Source organism: Sebastes umbrosus, chromosome 9, assembly GCF_015220745.1.
Source record: "Sebastes umbrosus isolate fSebUmb1 chromosome 9, fSebUmb1.pri, whole genome shotgun sequence".
Classification (NCBI taxonomy): domain Eukaryota; kingdom Metazoa; phylum Chordata; class Actinopteri; order Perciformes; family Sebastidae; genus Sebastes; species Sebastes umbrosus.
The window spans coordinates 23,939,779-23,955,571 of record NC_051277.1 but is presented as its reverse complement, the minus strand read 5'-3'; the positions used below and the strand labels follow the sequence as shown (position 1 = coordinate 23,955,571).

Here is a 15,793-nt window from a genome sequence, read left to right as displayed (position 1 = left end):
GCCACATTTACAACTCACATGAAAGCGTAGCACACAAATTTGACCTTTTTCATAATTCAAACGAAGAATTTTGGGAGGAAACAAAGATACGATGCATGAATTAAAGATAAACACACACTCCGGCAGAGGGAGAGGTCAGGAGGCAAGACGGCGGATCTAATGTGAGTGTCCAATAAATCTCAGGTTACATCCTGAAGCTCTCAGCCACGCAGAGCGCTGGCTCTTTGAAGTGTCAGAACGTCACAGTGAAGGCCTGTGAAACAGCGCCGAGACGGCCGACCACGGCCGACCACGGCGATATCACGTTCATCGCTAATCTCCTTTATTTGTATGACAGAGGCCAACTGACACAACGGAGCAAATGGGAGAGGCCAACGAAGAGGGAAGAGATTATGGACAGAAAGTGAGAAGATGATTGAGAGCAGGGAGGAAAAAGGGGAATATTGAGCCAGAGATAAAAGCTCAAGTTTTATGACTGCCTGTGAATTTGTACACCGCTGAAAGGATTGCATGAAGAGCTGGAGCTTTGCAATCTAACTCCTGTGTGACACACAACTCTATTAAGAGGTGCCATCTGCATTATTCTTGTTTCCCCTGAAGAGCAGCAGGCTGCTACCCTTATTTTTATTAAAAACATTTTTTATATTTTTGAGAGAGGCAGATGGAAAGCAGAGAGGGAAGTAAAGCTGAAAAGATACAAAAGCATCTCTGGTCCAACTGTACATTATACTATACATATTTAAAGGGGAACAAGAATAATACAGATGGCACTACAGTAGTGTGTCACAAAAGAGTTAGATTATAAAGCTCTACTTCTGCTGTAGCTTACACTCTTCATACAATCCTTTCAGTGGTGTACAAATTCAAACACAGTCATAAAATGTGAGCTTTTATCTGGCTCAATATTCCTCTTTTTTCCTCTCTCCTCTCAATCATCTTTTTTCACTTTCCGTCCATAAACCCTCTTCACTCGCCTCTCCACTCCCATTTGCTCCGTTGTGTCAGCTCTTTGGTTGGTTGTGAATGATACTGTCAACAGTTTAGATGATACTGTACATTGTGCAGCTCTGTTTATCGACGCGTCGTAATGCCTTTAATACGGTACAGATCATTGAAGTGCCTATTATATTATATAATTAGATATGGGCTCAGTCAGAAATGACTTACATAACAAATCTTAGTGTGCAATCAAAAGTTCTCAACATTAACAAAGAGTTTCCACAAGGATCAATTTTAGGGTCCTCATTTCTTCAACCTAGGCCTAGCTGTTAATAACTGTCGGAGATGTGGTGTGTTATGCTTGGCCACTGCCCTCAAACAGAAATGAGGAGCGGGCCACAGAGTTCTGGTAAGCTCACTTCTGTTTTAATTAATTCATCAGACTTTGTGTTAATAAATCGTCTGGAGGCTGGCTTTATACAACTTTTTCACCTATGCAGTTATACTCCCCAAGACCTGTAAACAAGTCTTTGGTGTGTGAAATCATTGAGGTTCCCCTTTAAATGCGGTGATGTAGTTTATCTGCACGAATCTGCTGACCCCACAGTGCCATTCAATTCATTACTACCATCCTGGGGAAATCAGCTTTTAGATTATCTGCTCCTTACAAGTAGAATAACCTTCAGAATGCTCTTGGGCTTGGCACACTAATATGTTTCTCACAGTTTGTCTCTATCGTTGAAACACCGATTGAATGTGAATGTTTTACTTGATAACCTTGTCCTTGCTAAACAGGGCACTCCTGCAACTGAGAACTTCCTCTCCGTGAGCTTCCACTGCATAAATTAAGATTCCAATCAATCAATGTTACTTTGGAAAAACCAACTAAACACACTTACTTGAGCCTGTTCGTTTGAGGGAGACTAACGGCTTGGTTCTGTCAGAGTCGCTGCTGGAGAAACTTGAGCGCCGCTTCCCTTGATTCCCAGACTGCTGCCTGCGGTTCTCCACTGACTGGGTGGAGTAGAGAGAGGGGGAGGAGGGGACATGACAGATGTGGAAGGATGCACAAAGAAGGATGAGGATGGAGGGGGGGAAAAGACGGCAAAGTTTGTACGTTAGCATAAGCAATAACCTAACTTCAGATTTATTGGTTTGAGATCACTGAGGTGTGTACGTTTGTGGCTGTAGGTGGTGAGAGGCGTGTGTTTAAGTGCATGTCAGTGGGGTTGAGAAAGAAGTTTACAGGCTGTAAAACTGCCGTGACCTCTTGCCTTCCTGTCACCAGTTTGGTCTTTTTTTTCCCTCTCCCATGCCCACATGCTGCTTTTTTCCGGCCTACAAAAAGCCGTCATTGATATGCGTGTAACAGAGCAGTGTCTGTCTGCTCTGGTGACTGATATGGAGTGTCATATTCAGACAGTGACAGTCCCCGACAGCTGCACACACACAGACATGCAGCTTCTAATCTTGTCACATCAAAGTAAAGCATTAAGGGTTGAACTGGAAAATGTGTGTGAGCGCATGCATCCCACCTGCATGTCCTCATTAGGGACCTCATCATATGTTCTGGAGTCTGTGTAGGTGCTGCTGGAAGATGTGACCCACCTAGGATCCAAGAAAAATGAAATCAGCGTGAGGTCTAAACATCATTGCATCGGTCAGTGGCCTTGCTTTGACCTTGTCCAAATATTCCAACCCTCCCCCCTCTCTGTGTCACTCACAGGAAGGAATGCCGCGCAGCGTCGCGGATGTTAGCGATGGTATCCACGTCAACATAGTCGTAATGCAGTGACTCCGGATCTGTCGCGGAGCCTGTCTCTGCCAAGAGGACGCCGAGCCATCTTCCAAGTTCCTCAGAGCTGCTGGCCTAAAAACACACAGGACACCGCTTTGTATTTTGAAGTGACTCAAAACATTGAGTCACAATGAGCTGAAAGACACTAAAATGAGGGGAACTGCAGGGTGCAGTGATAAGTCTCTGTGGGTTCAGCTTTAGTATTTCACCTCCAGAGCAGCCACCTCTGTGCAGTTCCGTATGATTCGGAAGGCAAAGGGGTGTTTGGGTCCCAGACCCGGGAGCACGTCGCAGCCGTGGAGAGGAAGTGAAGGCAGGGAGGTCCGAGAGTCTCCTTTGTCATTGTAGAAGTGCAGGGAGCCTCTGCACACACAGCACCACTGCTCCCGCCACACCTGATTCACCAGCACTGACACGTAGCCTGCAGGGTGAGGAGGGGAAATGAAGGAAAATGACGCGTTTGGAGATCTAAGAGTCTAAAGATCTAAGGAGATCTAAAGATTAACTGAGCTGGGGTCTGACCTTGTCGAGGGTCGCTGTAGGATGTCCGGGTATCTCCTGGCCGAGGGGGCTTCTTCTTAGAGAAGCTGATGATGCGTGTGATTTTACGGCCCGCAGCGAAAGCCCCCCGTTTCACCTTGCCTGCATCAAAAATGGAAGGATTAAACAGTTGCTTTTTTGTCCAAATGGATCTTTGGCATGTGGAAACTGTATTTAATTTAAGATCTGCAAAAAAAGTGACAAAATACATTTCACTACATTATGGAAATTAAATTACGTGACAACTGGACAAACTCATTTGCTGATGAGGTGAGATAGATGCAGTTGGAAAAAAAGCTAGTACTTTTTTTTGTCAAACTGCTGTATTGATTTGAGGCTGTGTATGTCTGTCTCACCATTCTCTCTGCAGATCTCAACAGCTGACACACCCACACTGTCTGAATCGGATGTGTTCCTCTCTGCGGATAACCTCTGAGGAAGAAGCACACAAACACAGGTTTAGACTTCCAATAGCAGAGTCCAAGTCCTACACAGGATCTGTCTGTGCGCCAGGATCTAGATCTTCTACACTTGTCTTAATAAAAAGCTAGTCAACTAGAATTGAGACAATTCTTTAACAAGTTAACATATGTATCTGCCTCTGGATTATTTCATTCTCTCACATAATGACACAATGAGACAAACAGACTTATCCTCTGCCTTTTCTCCTACCAACTCTAAAGTGGCTCCTCTCTCTTCATCCTGTGCTTTCATTCATGACAGGGTCTTTTGCAGTTTATGTTCTGACAGGTTGGTACACTTTAAAGAGGACGTGCCTGCTCCAATACTGACTCACCACCACCACAAAATTGCATGTCTTAACACCAAATTACGCTACACATCCCCTCTTTGTTCTTTAAGCCAAACACAGGTATCACCGTGTGCCGTGTCGAGCCAGGCAATTCTTTAGGAAAATTGATGGTGACAACACAATTGCTGCTTGCCACCAACTTTTCCTCACCTCAGCTGTAAAGATGAATTATGTCTCGGGGATAAAAAAAAAAAAAAAACACGACGGGGGCGTGCCGGCACAAAAATCCTCTCTCCTGCACTTACCTTGTCAAGTTCAGTTTTTCTTGGAATGACGGGAGACGCAGATTCCTCAGGCCCCGCGCTCTGACCGCTCACCTCTCTGACAACCTGTGGGGGGATATTTTACACGTGTCACTCTCGACTGAATGCTTCCTTTTGAGGTTTGTTTTTCCACGCCGTCAAACCCACTTGCAGTGATTGTCAACGAGATTGATGGCTGTGTTAACGGCCTGTATTCCTGCATGCATGCATATGTATATGAATATTAACACACTAACACCAAATATCCGCTGTTGCTATTATAGATTATAATTTACAATCTTTAGTGCACATTTTTAGATTATAATTTACAGTATTTAATGCATTTTTTTAGATTATAATTTGCAGTCTTTAATGCACATTTTTTTGTAATATGTACATATCATCTGTCACTTTATGTACATATTGTAATATGTACATACCTGTCACTGTAAATATAAATCCTACTCACTGTACATGCGGACATCTTCATAATACATACTGTACATAATCATCCAGTCCATGTATATCCATCCAGTATTTATTTCTTTGCACTATTTGTATTGTTTACAACTTCCAGAACACTTGACTTGTATATAGACATTTTATTTTTATTATTGTATTCTTTTTTATTGTTGGTCATTGTTGTTCCTAGCTGTTATTTCTATTCTGTGTAAGTACATTGAGAGAGCTGCATAAAACCAGAGTCAAATTCCATGTGTGTATATACTTAAACTGAAATTTAAGTAACTGAAATAAACCGGATTCTGATATCATTTCAAAGTGTAGCTCACCCTGAGCCATCTGTGGGCCTGCTCCTTGCTTTGTACCGCCAGCACCAGTGCATCTCCATTAGGTAAGGTGAAACGGAGTTCATGGTGCTTCCTCTTGCTGTCTTTGGGTGCGTAGACCACAGTGCACTGGGGCAGCAGAAGATCCACATAGGGGCACGTGTCCTTAGAACTCTTATAGCACTGCAGAAAGGTGAACACATAGAATAGGAGGTTCAAGAAGAGAAGAAGAGATTGTGTATGTATCCCTGAATGCATGCTTTCCTGAAGATTTAATTGAATGCACAACGTCTCACCTGTAGTCTGTTCTCCCGTATGACAGTGAGCTGTTTCGCCCACTGGCCGAAACGTTTCTTGCGCAGCAGGAAGGCGCAGATGCGACAGTCCCTGGCAGGAGGCATGGAGCTCTCATCTGAGGGCCATTGATGAGTGAGTTGGACGCCAGGGCTCCTCTCTTCCTCATCCTCCTCATAGGACTCGTAGGAACTGCTCAGAGCGTCAGAGTCGTTGTCTGCAAGGAGAGTGAAGATACAATTCGTTGTAAAAGAGGCAGTTTTTATCATGTAATATTGTTAATTTTGGGGGTAACTTTGTTTTCAACTCACATGAGTTTTTGCGGTGTGTGTTTACGCAGGTAGTGGGGTAGTTGTTTTCAGCATCTTCATACCCATCCTCTATAGAGTTGGGAGGGCTAGGCCTGACTGAAAATGCAAAGGAAAACATCCCTAATTACTCCTTATGTTCCATCATGCACTTTACTTTGTAATTATTGACTTAGAGGTTTTTACAGCCAAATGACACTGAGATCACTGAGTTCAACCGAGGCGGGAAGATGCTGACCTCGTGTGATGATGTACTCGGGCAACTTGCCAGGGCTGAGGGGCACAGCCTCCTCATAATACTCCTCGGGAGGAGGCGTTGTGGGAAGAGGAGGAGGAGAGTCAGCCGAGTGCGGGGCTGGGGAGTCTGTACAGCTCTGCTGAGGGAAACACACAAACACAACTCTCAAATTTCCCTCATAACCATGAAATCTTTTTTTCACAGACATCATCAAAGAGATACAGAGTAAAACCCTCAAACTGATATCCATAAATTAGACACTTGGGCTGTGGGGCGGGTCCCTAAATCTTCCAACAGCTTGCAGAGTGATGAGCATGAGTGCATGGGAAACCCCCACTACATGGAATACAATCTCTGTTTTTCTTTGCTTTTTCCTCCACAAGTCATTTAGAGGTGTAATAGTCCTCTGCAAAGTTGAATTGGGATGGTGATTGTTGAAAAGATGGACAGCATACATACAACAACACACATCCTACACACTTCAGTGTCACATGTAATTGATATTTATGGAAAGGAGTAAGTTAGATAAGTTAGGCAAGTTAGGCTACTTGCCTGTTTTAAAGTTTCAGTTGGTATGTTCTTGTCTTCTTTCACATCATCTGTAACATCCTTTAGGTCTCCAAGCTCACAGTCTGTAAGAGACGTACATTTAAAGTCACATTTATAAGAGAACATGATATTTTGCAGCTCATATAAATCGATAGGTGCACATTTTACAGCACCATGTTGGAGCTCACACTCACCAAATGTCTCAAAGAGGGACTCTACGAAGCTGGTGCCATTTCTGTACACTGCTGAGTTCATGTAGATGTAGTCTGTTCCTGAAACTGGAGGTAAGGAAAGACACTTTAAAATGTCAAGTTTATTGCACATTTTTATTATGTGTAAAAAAAACCTTTTGACAGATAAAACAAGAGAATAAAAACGAAGTAAGACACAGACTTAGAGAGTCTTTCCTCCTCTCACTAACCTGACGGCTGTATCTGCTGCAGGAGGTTCCACACGGAGGTCTTCTTCTCCTGCGTGGACGAGCTGAGGTTCTCCTGGTCGAGCATCTTCAGCAGGACGCCCAGCTCACTCACCAACACCTCCATCGCTGCACAGAGGGGGGGGGGGGGGGGGGGGGGGGCAAAGGTCAGAAGGGGGTTCAGTGTATCAGCAGAGAGGGCAAAGGTCAGACTGACACGTCCAAACAAACCAAAGGGGTGCATGTCAAAGAGCCTCTTTCTGCTTTCCTTTCCCCGTGTCTTTCTTTCGTTCTCTGTCACTTTGCTTCACAGTTTATCAATATCAATCTGCTGCCTTATCACACAGTCTCCCTCCTCTCCTCCTCCTCCTCCTCCTCTCTGTTACTAGCCAGTCTAAACAACGACAAAAGGCTGGAGAGACATGAAACATTTGGGAATTGCTCATTAACCCAGACAAAAAAGTGGAAGTGAAGCGACCAAAAATAACAAATCTAACACAGAATAACAACAGAACATCCTGCACGAGGAGCCAAGAAAACCAGTGTTGTCTTTCTGCAGCAACTCCGAAATGTTGCCGGCCTCACAGACTGATGGGCACAAACCCAAACTTCAATGCTAAATTAAATGTGCTGCAAAGACTGTACAGATGTTGGCAGAAATATGAGATTCTGACAAGAATAACCACTTTATAAAGAGCTCCAGAGTGAGCCAAATGTGCCAGCAAGCAGAAAGCCTCGTGGCACCTGATCTTTATCAAACAGGGGAGGGATTTGGACTCACAAAAGCTGGCTCAGACAGACAGACCTCCTGCGATACACATTCTTAACAAGGCTCTCCCAGTTCTGTAACACATTGAGGACTCTCTTATAGGAATATATGATCCACATCATGTGTTGATCTGGTCCACTCCCTCCCTGTTTTCAGAGCAGAACTTAAATAAACCGTCTCCCCCCCCCCCTCCAGCTGCTGGACATCCTGAGAACAGGTCCGCAACCTGCTGCTGATGTGTGTATTTGGATTCCTCCTTTATCTGATTCTCTGCCAGACACAAGCAAATGTCACCAATAAAGCCGACTTCTAGCTTCTTTTGTATTCTTTAGCTGTTTTGTTGTACCCTAAAACGCATTTCTCTACCTCTATAATCCTGAAAATCCCCTGCAGTAAAACCTGACAACTGGCTGAGTCACTGCTGGCACACTTGTCTGTCTCCCCTCCACTCCCTCCATCTCTTTCACTCACTCCCCCACCCCCACCTCCTGCCTCATTTTCACAGTCCAACCACATCGGACCTGCTGAACCGTGCATCTCGCTGGGGTCAGCCACGGGACAGCCGCTGAGCCAGAAAAGTCTTTTGTTCGTCGGGCGGTCGTATGACAACAAGTAAACAAAACACAAAATATACACATATAGACATGCACACAAAAATGTAAAACACACAGGTTGTATGATGTGTGTTTAGTGGGGCGTGTTAAAAGGGAACTTTGGTGCAACAAGCCAGCCTTTTGCGTGAATGTGCCAGTTTGAGGAGCATATTAATGAGTTTAGGCAGAAAGTTGGACTCTTGAATGTCTTAATCTGACACAGCAATCTTGTATGTAATCACCACTGACAAGTAGAATGTCTTTGTGTTTGTAAATGATGTGTGTTCTACATGACTACATGACTGCTCCCACTCCTTAAAGACAGACATACTTTCCTGAGGTGGGTCTTCCTATGGGCCTCACAATGCCCTGTCAAGGCCGTAGGTGTGTGTTTGCCTGCTGCATCTGCTCAAGCACTTCTTTACTAGTGCGGTTTCCTCCTATTGTAATAAAAAGGCATGCTTGCACTCCGAGAAGTGGGCATGAGGAATTAATTCACGCAGGGACCTGGAATGTGTCCTCATTAAGATCTGATTCACCCAAGGGAAATAAGGAAGTGGGGGTCTGCGAAGGAGAGGAAACTCGAGGGATGTTTTGGCCTGGCGAGCGTGCTGTCTCTCTGCCAGAAGGTCCAGCTGTTTCGATTCTGGCTCTAGCGCACCACCGGGCTTCCCCTAACCTAGTGGAAGACCGAACCTCATCCACAGCATGACTCAGAGAGAAACTGAAATTCACACCAGTCAGCATTAATTCGAATATAACTCAAGAAATCGAGGCGTTGCTTTCAAGGAGTTGGCGTTGAAGTAGGTCAAAACACTCATAAAGCTATTTCAGTTGGATTGGCGCTCTAAGAAGCTTATTATCCCATTTGACGATTACAGCGTTATTCCGCTTGTGCCAAAATGAGGAAAGAGGAATTACTACGTAGTATTTGGCATGTGAGCCGCATAAGACCACCCTTAAATCCTCAGCCTTGCCTTTATAATCAACATCACACTGCTCACACATCTAAAACAGCACATGATCCTTTAAATCTGTGTGTGTGTGTGAGTATGATGTGTGTCTTTGATGTCTTTAAAAGCCAGATAAAACAGATGGTGAGCCTAGCACCTGAGGGAAACCACAGTACACACAAGCTGTCATAAGATAATAATGCTTTATTATAGTGTGGCAGCTAAACTGAAATTATAATAATAATACAACAATAACAAATGTGCATTTTGCAATAAAAGCAACACATCTGGCACAGATGTAGGTTTATAGGTTATGAAAAGATATAGATATCGGGGCGCTGCAAATTTGGCCCCTGAGGGCATTTTTCAAAACGGCTGCCAGATAGGCGCTAAATATTTCAAAAATGTTGCAGAAAACAGATTTTAAAAGGTTAAAAGATTTTAAAATGCACCCTTAAAAAAAATAATGGGAATAAAACCATGTCCATGTGATCTTCTGACATCTGATCTAATCAGCTTGAACACACCTTCATCATCAAGAAATCATCAAGAGTCCTAAAATCTGATTTCTGCAACATTTTGGATTATTTAGCACCTATTTGGCGCTAATGGCCACGGCCATCAGGGGCCAAATGTGAAGTGCCCCGATATCTATATCTTTTCATGCTATATGAACCTACATCTGTGAAAAATGTGTTGCTTTTATCGCAAAATGCAAAACTTTTTATGTTTAAAGCTACAGTAGGCAGACATTTTTTGGCATCATTGGGCAAAAATTCTATAATTTCCTTTCAGCACATTGTAATTTAAGTGTTCTGAGAGAAAACTAGACTTCTGCACCTCCTCTTGGCTCTGTTTTCAGGCTTTAAAAAAATCGAGCCCGTGACGGAAGACTTTAGCCAATCACAGGCAATTTCAGAGAGAGCGTTCCTATTGGCTGTGTTCCGGCTGGTGGGCGGTGCTTGGTATTTCCTCAACTTATCATAACATGGCTGCCAGGTCACAAACGTTCTCATTTTACAGCTAAACAGTACACTACAAGATGTTTCTGAAAACATTTGAGGAGAGAAATAGGCATTACAGTAACAGAATATTGATTAATATTTGATCAGCGCTATTTAGTTTGACCGTTTGATCGGAGCTGCTCAGAGACGGCAAGGCTCCAGCTCGGCTCTGATTAGTTGTTTTCCTCCGGTCTGTGAAATCTTGCAGATGACATTAGGAACATCTGAGCTTGTATATTTGCTGCTACATGAAGGACAAACCGTAACTTTTAATCTACACAGTGATTATTTTTCAATCCATCAGAGAAAAAACATCAGGAGATTTTTAGACAGCATAAAATATGGCTGCAGGCAGTGCCCAACGCAGGAATGTGTAGAGTCACTCAAAGCTCAAACATTTACCTCCTCACACTTGTCTGACAATTGCTGTTAAACACCGGAGACATTCCTTCCCTTGTTAATAGTGCAAAACTCTGCAAAGTGTGTTTGTGCGAGCGTGCATGGGTAGTGAAGCACAGAGAGAAGTTTGTTTTAACAGTGCAGACTCAGACCTTTATAAGAGGCTTGCATTAGCAGACCTTCTGTACAATCTGTTTGAGGGAGAGAGGGGGGCGGGTGAGTAATGTCAGCGAGTTGAGCACCTGTGCTAACACGTCCAACAAACCCTGATATGAAGAATAATGTGACCTCAATCATGGTGCAACGCTTTTTTTTCTTCTCCCTCCTTTTCATGCCAAGGGCTTTTCTTTCTTCATCCCGAGCTTACTTATCTTACCACGCATCGCCCACACTCACCCACACATAGAAATAACTTCACAGTATGTCGAAAGTGACAAAATTCAGCAACTCTGTTTCACAATATTGTTGCAGGCAGACATTCCAGCTAATCACACAAGAATTTGCATCCCACAAAACGCCTCTAGTGGCTTAACAAAAACTGCAATGTTTCACTATTGTGAGTGTGGCTGGCTGCTTTCTCAACAACTCAACATTTCTTGGTATTTCAGCAAGCTGGCACAATGCTTAAGGGCACCAAGTAAACATCACCTGATGTCTCGCATTCGGCCTCATGTTTACAACACCTCCCCGTTTGTGTCCTCGCATTGTTCCATACATTTACATATCTTTGCAAATCCTTCTTTTAGCTTCAGATACCTGCTGTGTTAATATCCTGACGAGCTACAAAAGACTTCCCTTCTGACACTCACCCTCGACAGCGGTGGATGAGAGTCCCACCATTTTCCAAGGTTAAGAAGGAGACAAACCGGTTCATTCATACACGAGCAAGATAGTGTAGGAGATATTCCAGAGTCAAAGCACTCCCTGTGTTCTCCGTCCTGTGAAGTCTTTGTAGTGGAGGTGAGCTATAGTCTGCCTACTGCTGAATTCACACTTCTTTCACCTCTCCCTTCCTCCCTCTGATCTGTTATCTCCCTGTACCTCCCTCCCACTCTGTCTCCCCTCCTCTCTTTTCTTTTCAGGGGGTAGGGAGGTGATGGTGTGTGTGTGTGTGTGTGTGTGTGTGTGTGTAGCCCTATTGGATCCCCCTTGGCTGTAATCCTAGGGATCGTATAGCACCTGGGAAAGGCTCGCTGTGTAAACACACACATGTCGACTAATAGCTAACTCACATTCTTTATTCTTTCGCATTCTTCCCCTCAATGCATTATTAACCTTTAACTAGTTGCACATAAAGGCTGCCATCCAGATGATGCCAGTGAACCCGTTGACATGCCAGATTACAGTACAGTAAGGCATTGTACTACTCCTTTTACATTAGAGCATCTTTAAACATGCTTATATCTGATAAAGATACCAGTAAAATGTTCCCAGTGAAGCTGATGCTGCAAGTGGTAACCTGCATATTTAAATGCATTTGTCTGAAAATATAAAGTGAAAGATACAGGAGAGATTGAGTAAAGGCTGTGGAGTGGAGTGGAGTGTGGAGGGAGAGGCAAGTTGAGACTTTCCAGGGTTACACGTGGATGACTTGTTGCCTTGGGGCAGACTCATTTGCCGCAAACACGATACGACACGCTGCCTTCAATCACAAGGGCACCGGCGCTGCACAAACAAACCCACAAGCACACGCAGACAAATACACGACCGTATGCACAGCGATGAGGAAACTCACACGCACAGACAAAACCACACTGCTTCTCCTAAGTGTAGGCTTTTACTGCATATCAGCTGCACAATGAAAACAGCATCAGCTGGCTGTAGGGCCGACTGGTGCACAAAACTGTACAACAATCACTGTGAAGTTACTATATTAGATTAATACGGAGGTAGGAACCCTTTTTGCTCGCACCTATTGAAACCTCATTAGTTAAAAATACTACATTTTGGGAAATATGCTTATTTACTTTCTTGTCAAGAGTTAGATGAGAAGATCAATACCACTCATATGCCTCTAAACCTCGCCAATTAACAGGTTATATCTATTATATCCCGTAAAACCACATCATGTCGTTTTTATGCTTCGATGTTTGCACAGATTTAAATCAGTTTTTATGCTAAACTAAGCTGACTTGCGCAGCTGCTTCATATTTAGCAAACACAACACAGTGGTATCAATTCACTGTACCAATACCATACTAATTACTGTACTTATACCAAAACAATACTTTTTTCAATACATTATTTATATATAAATATAAAAAAAATTCTACAAAACCCCTTTTTTCATTTTTTCATTTGACACAAGAAGCAAATGTTCTTCTCAAATGATAAATGTTGTCATAACACAAGTAAAGAACTTGAAAAAATTGTCCAAATGGCAATACAAGACAAAACAAAACAAGACTATGAATACATACATACATACATACATACATACATATATACATATATACATACATACTGTACATACATACATACATACATACATACATATATATATACATACATACATACATTTGTAGAAAAAGAGACAATGGTGATGAAAAAAGAAACCGGTAGAGTTTAAGGGGATATCCATGAAAAACACTGAAGCAATACCACTAGACAATGAATGACAGACAATGAATGACTCAAACTGTGTGCACATATAAAGAGGATTTCAAAATACAGACTAAATGGAAAATGAATTGCCTAATAATGTAGACAGGAAGTCCTCCTATCATCTCATTTGATACAAAGGCCAGATAGCTTCCCCGAGGCATTTCTAGTGTTTCCCAACTTTTTTCAAAATCCTCTCCGGCTGTGACAAATGCCCCAGACACACCCTGCTCGACTTGGTTATGGCCTGACCAAACCACTCCTCACTGTGACTAAATGTGACCTCTGACCTCCTCAGTAAAGCTGTGAACTCACACAGGACCGCGGATGCCAGAGGAGGGACGGGAAAGCACACTATGTTGTAAAACACATCACTTTTCTTTACATTACGACTGGGTACAATAGCTCTCATGCGTTTCTGTAAAACTGACGTGTTCAGGACAGAAATATTCAGGTAACACAATGGACTATAGATCTAAAAAAAATAGATGCATTTTCCAGATTAACAGTGAAGTCGATGATACAAAACATAGTTATAACCCCAAAGAGGTAAGGCTGCTGTGAGAAACTCAAACGATCGTACCATCTGCGACTCCACAAGAGATCAGTATCTAATGAAAACTGCTGGGCTTTTCTTGGAAGTCTCCCCTTCCGTATTGTCTTTGGACATGTTGGATATACAGCCATTTCCCAACCTGATCTGACATGAAAGCAGGTTGAAGACTTTGAGGTGTCCAGACACAGAGCGTGGGAGTCTCTCTTTGTCCCATCACTGAGGCCGGCTGAATAATATGACCCAGCAATTTTTGAAAGGAAATGAAAAACATTTTTTTTTTGAGTGTGTGTGAAAAAGCACAATCTTATCTCATGTTAAGTGAGTCCCAGGAGAGGTTTTTCAGTTAAGAGACAGCAGAATGTTATCTTAATGCCGTGTGAGGGTCATCTAAATACCATCATTCAACCCGGTCATCAAAGCTGGGACCGCATGTTTAAAGAACAAAGCTGAATCATAACATTTAGATGATAGATAGAGAAAAAATGGATGTCACATCTGTAGTTCAGAAACCCACATTAGCTCTATATACATAAATCACTCAGGTGTGTGCAGACATTACATGCTAACAAAGGTGAGGTAAACCAGATGACCAGATGTGCTTGAGGTTTTTTTAATTACATTTAGAGCTGTGCCAACAATGTCGTCTCTCACCAGCCTGTGCCCTATCATGATGAAATCTCCTCCCACTCTACTCCTCAGATTCCAGGCATTTCCCAGGTCTGACGGTTCTCCTCTCCCTGGCACAAAACAAGTCTGGGCATTCACAAACTGATATCACCGGAGCCCACCATAGGTAAACAGAGACACTGTTGGTTCATTGGGAAGATGATAGAAATCAGTAAGATGACTGCAGCCGTGACCTAACTGTCTTTTTGCTACTGTTTGGCCTGTGTATTCCTCATTTAGGGTAGATCTGAGGTGGATGACCTGATTAAAATTTAGTTCATATCTATGAATAGCACAGATTTGTTAGCGGCTATAATCAATATTTTTTTACACTCTGTCTGAAACGCTCTGTTTTAGTACATTTCAATGGAATTGCAACAGAATTGCGTTGCTAGGCAACAGCTTGGGTCGAGGTCTACTTCCTGTCAGCTGATGTCCTTCACATACACTGCAACAGGAAATAAACTGGGACCCATTTAGAATGTTTACATTTAAAACTGTGAAATGGTCTAAATATTGTAGATTTGTGACATCACAAATTTTCCTCATTTCTAAAGCTCAGTTTCTAAATACGGGCTGTGTGTATTTCTCTGTGGATTAAGCGTTTCGATTCTTTCACAGTATTTATATAGAACTTAACCCTGCTTTATAATATAAAAGACATGAAAATGTCACTTTTTACAATATGGGACCTTTAACTCGGCCTCCCAGCCCTTGCTCCAGCCTCGGCCTGGGGCTCATTCACATGAACGGAGGAAGGGAAATATATCTGGATTCGGCTATTAGTGCATTTAACAACTTTTAAGACCTAATGATTTAAATAAGGGCTTTTCAAATTTTCATACTAGGAAGTTGATTTACCTCAAAAACAAATTGTCTGCTGAGTTACAGATGTCTCTTTCCCAATGTAAGTCTTTGGGAAAAAGTATTTTTGGGCCCAATGGCATCACGTGACGGACACAGAAGTTGTAGTACCACCGTTTGGCCACAACGAAAATTTGCTTCATAGCCCGGCGCTCTTCCTGGGGGCTTGGTCGTAGCCAATGGTGTTAACAGCGCTACCAGTGAAAACAAAGGCAACACTGCTGACAGAGCTAACAGCGTTAACATAGGGGGGGAACCGGAGTGTGGGAGCTACGCCTCCACGACGGCGTTATCAGCTGTAACCGTCATATGAGAGCAGTGCAGAGCGGCGGCCTCGAGCTAGCACAGTGGGTCACGCTCACATGCACGAGCATGCACTAAAAGCGTGCGCGGCCGGCCCAGCGATGTCAATAGAAACTTCATTCTCTGCTCAGGTAGACATTACTCCTCTATATCTTTACAG

At 43.1% G+C, this 15,793-nt stretch overlaps 1 protein-coding gene across 4 annotated transcripts in view; it reads right to left on the bottom strand.

The window, feature by feature from the left end:
* The window catches only part of afap1l1a (actin filament associated protein 1-like 1a), a 28,448-nt gene that overhangs the window by 3,553 nt on the left and 9,102 nt on the right, over nt 1-15,793 (bottom strand). For 2 of the 4 annotated variants that reach the window (XM_037780941.1, XM_037780944.1), the window contains exons 2-15: nt 6,929-7,054; nt 6,702-6,785; nt 6,511-6,590; nt 5,959-6,097; nt 5,724-5,819; nt 5,415-5,629; nt 5,122-5,301; nt 4,334-4,417; nt 3,634-3,709; nt 3,260-3,379; nt 2,947-3,158; nt 2,664-2,809; nt 2,475-2,547; nt 1,839-1,953 (exon numbers count right to left, since the gene is read on the bottom strand). In XM_037780941.1, the coding sequence (XP_037636869.1) occupies nt 1,839-1,953; nt 2,475-2,547; nt 2,664-2,809; nt 2,947-3,158; nt 3,260-3,379; nt 3,634-3,709; nt 4,334-4,417; nt 5,122-5,301; nt 5,415-5,629; nt 5,724-5,819; nt 5,959-6,097; nt 6,511-6,590; nt 6,702-6,785; nt 6,929-7,054 (1,746 nt within the window). Of the gene's footprint in view, nt 1-1,838; nt 1,954-2,474; nt 2,548-2,663; nt 2,810-2,946; nt 3,159-3,259; nt 3,380-3,633; nt 3,710-4,333; nt 4,418-5,121; nt 5,302-5,414; nt 5,630-5,723; nt 5,820-5,958; nt 6,098-6,510; nt 6,591-6,701; nt 6,786-6,928; nt 7,055-11,452; nt 11,617-15,793 lie in introns of those variants that run through there. The other 2 variants (XM_037780943.1, XM_037780942.1) reach the window with 2 other exon arrangements.